Source organism: Vollenhovia emeryi, unplaced genomic scaffold, assembly GCF_000949405.1.
Source record: "Vollenhovia emeryi isolate VEMERY1.0 unplaced genomic scaffold, V.emery_V1.0 DF939141.1, whole genome shotgun sequence".
NCBI lineage: Eukaryota > Metazoa > Arthropoda > Insecta > Hymenoptera > Formicidae > Vollenhovia > Vollenhovia emeryi.
The window spans coordinates 1,836,287-1,848,173 of record NW_011967225.1 but is presented as its reverse complement, the minus strand read 5'-3'; the positions used below and the strand labels follow the sequence as shown (position 1 = coordinate 1,848,173).

The 11,887-nt window shown below is 42.6% G+C and overlaps 1 protein-coding gene across 1 annotated transcript in view; it reads right to left on the bottom strand.

Annotated features, from left to right (window-relative positions):
* The window catches only part of LOC105567041 (epidermal retinol dehydrogenase 2-like), a 4,155-nt gene extending 2,915 nt beyond the window's left edge, over nucleotides 1-1,240 (bottom strand). Inside the window, exons 1-3 of the mRNA XM_012021567.1 lie at nucleotides 956-1,240; nucleotides 673-846; nucleotides 262-440 (exon numbers count right to left, since the gene is read on the bottom strand). Of these exons, the coding sequence (XP_011876957.1) occupies nucleotides 262-440; nucleotides 673-846; nucleotides 956-958 (356 nt within the window). The 5' untranslated portion in view covers nucleotides 959-1,240. The remainder of the gene's footprint in view (nucleotides 1-261; nucleotides 441-672; nucleotides 847-955) is intronic.
* Between the last annotated feature and the right edge of the window lie 10,647 nt (nucleotides 1,241-11,887).

The window sequence follows — 11,887 nt, the reverse complement described above, 5'->3', positions numbered from 1 at the left end:
TTCATATGGGAAGGCATCAGTGGTTCCTAGCATACGTTGCTGGAAAGCATCCTAAGTCGAGCATACTGATACACCAACATATACCAGAAAGTAACTAATGACAACACGGATAGATACACAATAGGTTTACATTGCTTACACTTCGCTTTGACTCTCTCTTTCACCCAGAAGGAAAGAGGACCAACACACAGCTCCAACTTCTGACCAACGACTAACGACTCATTGTAGACCGGGCTTGCGAATACAGATATGTTTATACGTACCGCATCTTTTCTTCTCACGTCGCACTGATAGCCCCGGCACGCTCCTTGGAACTGTTGCGCGCGCTGCACAGTCGCGGCACAGGCGTCGGCGTTCACGTCCACGCAGGCGACCGCGACACCGAACTGGCACAGCTGTAGGGCGAGTTCCTTGCCTATCCCACGCCCGGCGCCTACGACCTAAGTCACGACGTGCGTTTGTACAAACATCGAAACGTGCGACAATCCGCGCTGGCGAGATAGGGCGCTCTCCAGCAACGTACACAGGCGATACTGTGCGGCACAGTGGATCGTTTCGTCTTCGTTTGCCGCTATTAAACGAGGACAAAATGATTCGCTGCGTTACACCGTACCAATCTACGTCTACTGCGCTGGCAAGCAATTATCCACCGTGAACTGGGCAGCGTTTTACCATGGCCACTTCGTAGTTGAGACTCTTCAAGGGTGGCGGCCTGAACATTCTGTAGACGGCGATCAGGATCGTGCAGCACACCCCGACGAAAAGCGTCACGAGGTCCAGGGCCAGGATGCACAGCGAGTATATCCGCAGCAGCATCTCTGGCGGCCGGATGCTTCCTAGCTTGCCCTGCAACAGGGAGATTGCGTAAACCCACGCGGAAGCGGAACGATCCCCGTCCGACGGGGGATTCCCGCGGCGGAGAGGTCCGTCTCGACGGATCGCCGTGGTCACGTACCATCTTTGCGGCGAATATAATTGTCCACCGCTAGAAAACGCGAGCGACTCCGAAGGAGAAGCCCGCGGCGGCATATAAGTACCTTGTGTCGAGTGACGCTCGTGAACTTTGTCCGGCCGGGACGCGGTCCCCCGCATCGGCGTTATCTGATACAGCTCGGCAAAGTCGACGTCGCGCGCGGAATGCGCCGCCCGATTCGGGACGGCTGGAATCAACGACCGGGACCGGCAACGAGTCCCACCCTCCCCCCGCGCAGCCAATAAGATCTCGCCGGGTCCACCATATCTAATCGGCGTTCTAACGCCTGTTACGAACTTAGTTCGCCGGCCCGGCCGGTACGGCCCTTCGAGGAGGCCGCGGCGGAGCGCGTCTTATTATCGCGCGAATTATCGCTGCGACTTCGCCGCAGACTCGCTTGCTGATACCGATCTCCGGTCCGCGCGACTTCACGCGGACGATAAAAACGGGGAAACGTCGCCGACAGTCACCCGCGATAAGATCGCGAGACGTTCGAAGAGCGTCCCGGGGTTGCGAAATTTAGAATGAAGATTGTATCTACGGGAATCGCGCTTACGCGTTGTTTACGCAGAGCTGTCTCTCGCGTGGGACAATACGCGCGATGTAAATTGTTACACAAACCGATTGGTCAATTTTTTTTTAACTGTACTTTCGCAAGCGGTAAAAGACAGATGAACGGTTTTAGACTCGGTTGTAAGTCACGAAAATCGGAGATCGCTTCCTCAGAATTTTAATTCGCGCGCGAGGCATCCTGTGCGAGGTAGCCACGTTTAAGAATGCCATTTTTCTTCTATGCGCATACAGGTTTTTGGCTTCCTTGTACCCAGTGAGAAATGATTCGCCGATCGCCCAGCGAGAAATGATTCGTCGATCGACGTCGAAATGATGTCGAATCGACGTCAATTCGACGGTGTCGATGTCGATCCGACGTCGTTCCGACGTCGATCGACGAATCAATTCTCACTGGGCGACGTCGAAATGATGTCGAATCGCCGTCGGAAACACCCAGCTATCGGACGGAAACTACAATCGAACGTCAATCGTATCGAAAAATGCACGACCACACGAGAGAAGTTGAAAACTCTTTACTCACCGACACGATGCGCAGCGGCGGAGTTGTATCTACGTTGATTCTGCAATGGATCGATTCTGCAAATCTCCTCTTCCACTCAGGTGTCCTCCTCTCAGGCGTCGTCTCAGCTGCCCTCCGACATACTCGCGAATTTACACTTCCGTTTGCACAGTCACCGTATCCAAATGCCACTTCTTCGGCTTTCATTGTGTCCGATTGTCACCGAGTCCGAATTTACACTTCCGTTTGTAAAGTCACTTGTCACTGTATCCAAATGCTTCGCTCGCGAATTTACACTTTCGTTTGTACAGTCACTTATCACTGTCACTGTATCCAAATGCCACTTCTTCGGTTTTCGCTGCCACGTCCGATTGCCACTGATTGTGAGCGGAATCGCCACTACGAATTGTTCGATTATATCGTCACCGATATCCGCACAAAGCACCGACACAAATCGCGGGAATTCAACGATCGCACGATGACATCGGTCATTAATTATTCACAGAGAGCGATCGCGGTTTCTTCCCGCACTTGTCGCGAACGCGTATCACGAAAGACTAATACAATATGCGAAGCGACGCGGGCATAACCGATCAGTTCGACCGTCGCCGCATGAATGATCCTGCGTACGACGCCGTAAACACCTCTGCCGAAAACCGCGCACGGATTCCAAGAAATGACGTAGCGCCGTAAAAACAATCTCGGTCGAAAACAATCTATTGTATCGAATCATTCGGCGCGGATCAGTCGAGCGAGGGGGATGTTCCGCGTGTCTTCGCGTCGTTTTCTTTCTTGATACGCGTTCGCGACCAGTGCGGGAGGAAACCGAATAAGATTTTAGTTTAATTGGATTCACAGAGTCTTTTAATCGATAGATTTTCATTTGTAATTGATCGACAAGTTTACCTTTACAATTTGATATTTTATTTGTACATTAATAAACAAAGCTTCCTCTATGAGGAAGCAAAAATGTTACACAATAGCCTTCGTGTGTAGCTAGTGTAACGTTTTTATTGTAACCGTTTATCTGTTAAAGTCAACGCAGCAGGTACGGCGTATCTCTCATTATTCGTGAAAGTTGTTTTTATGTTCTTTCAAACCGACGCGCCGCTCGGCAATTGTTTACGTTCGAGCCGCCGCGCCGCCGGCGACCGCCGCACGGTCAGAGGACGTTCGCGCTTCGCAGTTTCGTTCGAGCCGCCGGGACGTACGCCACGGGGCGATGTGCGCGATATTTTCCGCGTAATTAAGTGACGCTACAACCGCGCGATCGAGCCGATCGATTCCGCAGACGCCGCGGGACGTCGTTCTCGTTTCTCGGCGACGTGACCCGCGTAGTACCGCCGGAGTAGCGCCGCGCAGTGGCCGCCGGGAACGGCACCATGTTGGTCCACTCGAGGAGCGCCTTGGGCACGCAGTGAATCGGTCTCGTGCGATGGTCATCGCGTTTCACGGTGCGCACAATCACAGAGTTTATCATTGTCCAATGTAACGTGACGTAGACTCGATCCTCGCGCGTCGGTGATCCTGCGAGACGCGTAAGTCTGGAACATTCCGGCCGAAATCTGACGCGCGGTCGGCGTCGCTACAGCGCCGGCGTTTCCTCGGGCGCCGGGAGTGCGCCGAGTTTTCTAAGTTTACTTCGCGTCTTCTCGCGCGTGCAGTAATATCAGTGTTTTCCACGCGTGATGCGCGGCGAGAGTCGAGTTAATCTCGCGTGTCTCCGCGAGTCTCCTGCCCGCCAAAAAACGTTCCCGTCGTTTCGCGTGACGCCGTCTCGCCAGATTTGGCTCGCATTTCCGCGCGTAGTTATCTCTCGTTCTCGTTGCAGTGATGTCCGCGTCGATTAACGTGCTATCGGGAGTGCCGTGTCGTGCGTTAGTGCGGTAATTAGCTTCTCTTTCGCGAGTGTTGTGTTGTGCCAGTGCAAAATGGAGGAGTCTGAAGGCAACCTGAGTGGAGGCGGAGGCCTGGGGAAGGCATCGGGCGCCGGCGGAGCAACTTTATGGTAACTATTTGTTATTTCGTATAAAATTAATTTTCGTTTATTTTAAATAATTAAAAAATGCTTTCCTTTAATATTGGTTTTCTTGAACATTGTGTTTTAATGTGATATTTATAATTGTATGTTACAGAAGCGACGCAGTTAAACTCCGCTGCTGCGCATCGGTCGGTGAGTCCGAGACTTTTTCCTATATCCATTTTTTATTCACATATTGGTATACATACACAGAGAAAACGATTTCTTTGGATTTAATAAATTTTGTTGTATCCAAACCAATTTGATATTTGGAATGGTCGAAACAAATCAATGTTTGAATTAACGAGTACGATTGTTTGAACTTGAAATAATATACCACATATCTTTGTCAGAAATAGAATATTTGTTTGAAACAAAAGTAATATTCTCTTTAATCTAGACGATATTATCGTTTCATTCAAGATCGCTTATATATCTAACTGCCGCGATTTTACTTACGAGTTTAGCGACCATCTAGTGGCAGCACGAAACTTTATAAACGCCTGGCTAAATAATATAACTATTTAATTGAAAGATATATTTCAAATAATAGTATTTTTTCTATCAAATAATACAGGGTGTTTGAATAAAACAACAAAATTTTTATTCAAAACATATAATGTTTCGTATAAACATATGTTGTTTTAATGAAACAAATTTCAGTCAAATAAATAGAAATACTAAAACCAAAGAAACCTTTCTCTCTGTGTATAAATTGAAATTAAATGACGTGAGATTCTAAATAATTTGTCGAGTATAGTGAAATATTTCAAATTATTTTTATACGTTATTTGCGATTATTGATTACCTATAATATTCGATCACAAGGGATCTCTTTTCGGGATCTCACGTCATTTATTCTATGTCTTGTGACACTCTCACGATGCGTCTCGCATGAAAAAACATGCATAAACACACGCATCTTCAGATTCTCGCGGTCGGTTTTCGCGATCGGTTTTTTAAGAACAATGCCGAGAAATTATTACTTTCTTAATTTTGTTATAAATTTTAAATTATCGAAATATAATTAAACTTAATTACACATAGCGCGAAGTAAATTTTTTCCATGTCCATACTTGAATTTCGATTTCAAAGATCAAGTCACGAAGAGACGGTCACTCTCGAGTAAATAATGAAAGTAGAAATGTATTTGATCAGTTTTCTGCAGTAAATTTTTTCGAATTAAAATACTTCTTTAAATAACTTCTCTCGTGGTCGTGCATTTTTCGATACGATTGACGTTCGCATATAGTTCGAGTCGTACGAAATATCTGTCGGTGATAAACCGACTACGGAAGGAGCTTCCTTCCTTCCTGATCTCTGGTCAAAATGACCGGACTGTATGGCCGGGAGCAACGAAAGGTATGTCCAATCTGGCCCAACGATGGAAAACTGGATAAGATAGCGTAAGTGGCCAATATTGGCTCTTGTAGTGTATGTAAGGTGATGTTCAAAATAATGTGATTTCTTTCATGTGTCAAAATTCGGGTGGGTTATTTTTCTTTATATATTCTCGCACATATGTGCAAAATTGAAGAGACCCCTATTAAATCCCAATCGCGCGCGTATTATAACCCCAAATTGAACCGTTTATTAGTCGCGTCGCGGTTTTAATAAAAGACTTTTAGGTCTATTAAAAAAGTTGAGACACGAATAGGTATTAGGAAAATGGATAGGACTATAACATCGGAATACGGGCAGGTAGAAATTCGGGTAGGCAGGAATAGTGGGACATAACTCGATAATTAAAAAGACAGATACGCTGCAATGCATTACTGTTGAATATAATAATATTTGCCATTATTTTAATAAAATATATATATATTTCTAATGAAATATACTTTTAATGAAAATTCTATAAGTTAATAATATTTTTAATAAAGTGTATTAAATTACACTAAAAGAGAAACATTATATTATAATTTTTTTGTATTTATTTTCAAGTTTAGAACATTAGATGTAGAAATTAGAAAAATATAATATTTAATATACAATCGGATGCATTATAGTAAGATGGAAGTTGTTACGCGCTTGTTTTTACTTTAAACTTAAAATTTTTGTAGATTTGATTCACTTTTAAGAGATCGTTAATAAATACATTCGGCATATTATTTATCCCAAAATATTCAATATGTATATATTTTACATTGCAAGAATTCCATATTATTGTATGCATACCGAATATTTCATATGCAATATCAAGAGAAATATTGTATTGTACAGATATTATATTTTTAATTTTACAATGTAATGATTTCTTTTATAATTTTGTATACATTGTAAACTAAATTATAAGAGAAATGAAATAAATAATGAAATTGTAAAAATCACATTGTAAAGCAAATAAAACCGCCGTTCGAAGTCGTCAATTTTTATCGAATAAAATTTTAGTTCAATTTGATTCAAAGAGTCTTTCAATCGATAGTTCTTCGTTTGTAATTGATCGATAGATTTACAATATTTGAAATTTACAATATGATTTTTCATTTGTATATATTAATAACAAATTTTACACAAACTTCGTGTGTAGCATTGCGTAACTTTTTTTAGTAATGTTTTACATCTTAGGAGTTGTATTATTATATGCATATCCCGCGTTTAAAAAGAAGAAATGATAAAAATGTAAAAGCACATTTATTGCAAAGAAAAGAGGACCGCCGAGAAGAATTCGGCGGGGGTGGTGGAGGGCCTCTACAAGTTGATTTGTTTTTATCGGATAACATTTTAACTTAAATGTAACAATAAGAGAAGGGTGGTATTTCATTTGTAACTAAAAAATGCAAAGTGCAATTTAACCAGAATACAATCGTAATGATTATTCGATGTAAAACGAGCAAATCTTGTACAAAAGAAAATTAGAATACTCTCTTTATACATGTATGTACATACATACATATGTATGTACATACAATATTTTTATCGATATTTCGTGCACATAGCGCGGAACACAACCAAAACGTGCGCATCTGCGTTATCCGCTTAGTCCAAATGTGGGCATTGGCTACGTAGTTCATGTCCGCGTTTTCAATGTCCACAGAGCGCGCAGTGCGTTCGAGGATCGCGTAAAACCGGGGTCGAAGCAGCTCTCGGGCGTCTTTCTTGTTTATAGTCGTGCACTCTGTCGCGCTCTCCGCACTTAAAACGAGATGGACAGACGCGTCAGACGTGTGAATAGTCGTGGAGAGAGAGAGAGAGAGAGAAAAGGTAAAGCGCAGATAGTAACAGAAAGTTCAGCTGCGCCTGCGTGAAGCTTACGCAGGCTACGTTGCGTCTGGACCCGTAACAGGGGTTGATTTTCTGCTATTGTTAAACTCGTTGAAGTTCCACAGTCATGTGGTACGAAATAATTCCGCCAATGCTGGTAATAGGCATGGTACCAGTATTGCCTCAATGGGGAGCTTATTACTTGAATCAGTTCTTCCTGGGAAACGTAAGTACGCAAAGTTCGCGTGACATAACCTCCCGAACTTGCGGATAATTTGTATAGTAACTGGACGAGTTAGGGATACTCTTTGTTTCCGAGAAATTCTAGAAAGACAAAACATTGCCACGGCAATTGGTATATTTTTATAAGAAGAACCGGTAAAATCGGACATAAATAATATCCATAGATCTTGAAACCTGTCGGTCTATTCTGTAACTTGAGATAACGTTAATTGTTGTTGCGCAGCTTTTTTTTTACTATATATTGTAGTTACGTAACGACTGGTGCAACTTGTTTAAGGCCTGGTCTGCGACGAGTTGTTAGTCAGAAGTCAGAACTATACGTCTTCTTCCATTCGGAAAGAAAAATGCCCGACATATAGCTCTAAAGCCTCGTCTACATAGAAGTCGTAAAGTTGTAGTCGTAAGAATAGTCGACTATGATTAGTTAATTCTCATGTGTCTGATTGAATTAATCAATTACAGTCGATTATTCTTACGACTGCGACTCTGCGACTTTCATTGTAGACCCCGCATAACTTCTGACTAACGACTAACAGCTCGTTGCAGACCCGGGCCTAACGTTAACGACACTGTCGTTTAAGAATACGTGTCTACTTGCAAAATGTGTTAATAATAATCTCACGAGGAACTAAGGACACTTCTTGCGTTTAGGGAAAGCGAAATAATTTGCCATCATACCACGAAGTGTATTTATCAAGCGTCAACGCTTATTTAATGAAACCAAGAATCTCATTGAATCGAAGTAATTGTAGAACTCGCTACAATTTAGATAACGCGAATTTTGTTATTGTTGCACTTGCGTCGTAAGAATAGTTTGATACACCTTAGTCCGATCCTGTTTCACGAGTTGATCTTGGAAGAAAAATACATACAAATTGATTTACGTTAGTCGCTAGAACTGGGATGTTACTTTAGACTTCTTTCCAGCCGATGCGTAGAGACATGAGAGACGTATGGGATCGCAATATGTTTACGCGAGACAGTCGCATAGCCGGAGCCCCATGGAAACACAGGGTAATTTGTAATTATTGTAATTAATATAGAATAGTGTTGAATTTGAATAATTAAGTGACCCTCACTTTTACTCGTGTTTAATCACTCGTTTTACGTAGGGCCTAGAGGATGTTCCTGATGATTAAGAGTACAAGTGTGACAAGCGAATGTAATCGTAGTAATATGGTGCGTCGGAGAAATTGTCAACCAATTATAATTTACGTACAATATGGCGAAATGTATAAATAATATCTAATATATTGTACGATATTGAATATCTTCCATTATTCCTGATGACTGTCTAAATGCGCGAACCAAATGTGATTATAAGATATGCACGTTGACGTAATAATTCATCGTCATTGGTAGAAAATAATTGAAGTAAAATCACGTAGGACGTGCGCCGCTAAATGTTTCATTTTATGCACGCGAGATGGTTTAAATTCAATATCTATGAGTCTAATTTCATATCTAATATTTTTGTTAATTAACATCGAGATCTGGGCATTGAAAGAACGTAAGTTCATTTAATATAGATAATTCAAGATAATCCGTGGATAAAATTTATCCCGACAAACAGGAGCGTTAGATGGAGACTTCGGCGCTTGAATAATTCGAAGCGAGTCGTAATAATTAATTCCGGCAGCAAAGCAAACTCGCTGAATTAATGAATTGTAAAATTACACTCGTAAGAGGATGTAGGTCGGATTAGTTGCGCTTGCACGGATGTCTTACGGCTGGCGTAACCGGAATCAGCGGGGTAACATTATCTTCATCCCGTAGTCCCGAGCGCTCCTTAGCTAAGCGTTTCACCGAATACGCCATACACGGCGCGCGCTCGCGGTATTGATAAGATAAGGGCGTAAATAGCAAGTGGAAACTCCGTTCCGCGAAGTCTCAAGTGCGATATTTTCGGAAAATCAATAGTTAGCGGCACTCGCGGTAATGTAACTTGGTTACTTTATCAAGTTACCGTACATGCAGTTCGAGCCTTAGATAAATAATGGGGCATGCCGCTCCCACCGTATTTAGAACGTGTGCCGTGTGTCAAACACTTGACGGATTTCGGAGCGAGATGTTTGAGAGATGCTGACGCGTAATTAATATTGACTCACGCCTGCATATCGCGTTTACCGTGACTCTCAGCCGTGATAAGGTTTATATCCGTACGCTATGAATACAATCGTTCGAATACGATTATCCGCATTCATACGTTTGTGACAGTGAGATTCGCACGCTAAAGTTTTACGGCAGAGAGAGATTCGTTCCCGTAAATTTCGATACGTGCACTACGAATCACTGATACCTTTCCATATCAATTTGTGCATTATACATTCGGCATATTAATACATACATAAAAAATGTATATGTGTTCTACATGTACCTAAATTCCTATGGGAAGGCATCAGTGATTCCTACACTGAGAAAAATTTTCATCGGATAAACCAATTAAATAGTATGTCCGATGGTTAATTTTTCCGATTACTTTTTCCGATTAAATTATGGATATATCCGATGAAATTTATCCGATGAAATGCAATTACCGATGAAATTTGATTGAAAAACCGATCAAATTTTTCATCGGATATACAATTTAATCGGACATATCCGTTTGTTATCATGTAATTGGATTATCCGATTATATTTAATCGGACATTTTTCTCAGTGTAGTGTACAGTGGACGGACAGAATGGTTGGGATACTTTTTTAAAATTTTTTTCTCGAATTTAGGAATTCGAGAAACAGATCGGAAACGCTCAAAGTGGTTTCGGAATAGCCACCGAGTAAAATATTCAGTGCAGTGATGGACAGAACAGTGGCAACACTTTTGTTAATGAGTTCAGGAACATGCATTTAGATGGAGAGTTACGTTTCAAAATTTTCTTCTTTGAGAAATACTTAACGTTTTGAGCGTTTCCGATTTATTTCACGAGTTCGTAAACTTATTTAAAGGAAAGTGTCGCGAGCATTCTGTCCATCCCTGTATACGTATAGACCATCGCATAGTCCTCGGGATTCGCGATTCCACGTAGAGAGAAAAAAGGATTCCGGACAATGCGACAGACAGTGATTTGTATCCCCCGCTTTAATTATGGAAGCGTTTAGCGTAGAAGATTTAGAGCGTTAGCCTCTCGTTAAATTTTTGCCAACGAAAAAGCGGAGCGCGCAGAATTCGTCAAAGGACGCGTCATTAAAACGGTAGAGCGGATGTAATGCGCTTCCGGTTTTACCGCGGAGAGACCGTAAGTCACTCCCTCGAGAAGTTACCTCCGGGATCCCATTTCTGCGGTCCGTACAGTTTCTAAAGGGCGCAGTTAAGAAATTTTACCTCAAAGCCGGCACGCCTCGACCGCGCGCAAGCCGGCTCGAAAATTTCCCGGCTCAAAATGGCATGAAAAACGTGCCGCTCGGTTCTTTCTCGCCTCGAGCACGCGACATTTGCATTGTCAATGCGTTCGCACGTGTGTGTATTATGTGTGCACGGGGGTAATAAGCTGAACGTGGGTTTTTGTACGGTAAACACGTGGGTGACGACGATACGTCCCCCGGTATACGCTATTTGAGCAACAAGTGTGCCAGAGGGAGAGGGGAGGTTCCAGGGAAGTACGTTCCTCTTCGCGCGATAAACTTTGACACTCGGGGCCGCTGGATTGATGGGGAATAATCACTGTCAAGAGCAACAGGAGCTGCAAGTATTGATAAAGCAATAGCCCGGGCAGAGACCTCGCGGTGCTTGTAAACGAGTATATTTCCAAGCGCTGACACCGAGCAACATCTCGATGTCATTTTTTCCCCATGTATAATGTATAAAGTAACTTTTATACAATCTCTGCTTCCTTTTAGCTTAGCCGAGACGCTTCTTTCCGGCGTATATATGTTTTACTCTGCATAAAGATTGTCCGCGAGATTGACGAAAATATTGGCAAAAACGCGTCTTAAAATTCCGCGTACCAACGTGCACGCGTAATTCAAATTTCCGCGTTTTTAATAGAAATTGTTCGGCGAACCGTCGGCGAAAATGTTCGCGAATTAATCCGCCGTTGAAAGGGAGGAGAGACAAAAATCGAGCGTAGAGGAATAACATGGCCGTTCCATCCAAATTTTATTACTTTAAAGAAAGAAAACTTAATAAGGTGTGATAGCTCGTTTAGTTGCATTAACAAATGGATTAAAGGGAAGAACAATAATATTAACGAGCACCAAGGATGACAAACTAAGGTAGCGATTTTTAATAATTAATAACTCGCTAACCATTGCGAAAATTGCAAAATCGCAGAGGACTTTTCGACTCACAAGGGAACGGTCGGAAGTGTCCCTCACCGATTTGAATGAGCTTTGGATATGTTGTAGAGCATAAAAAAGTATTAGACCCGTATTTTTT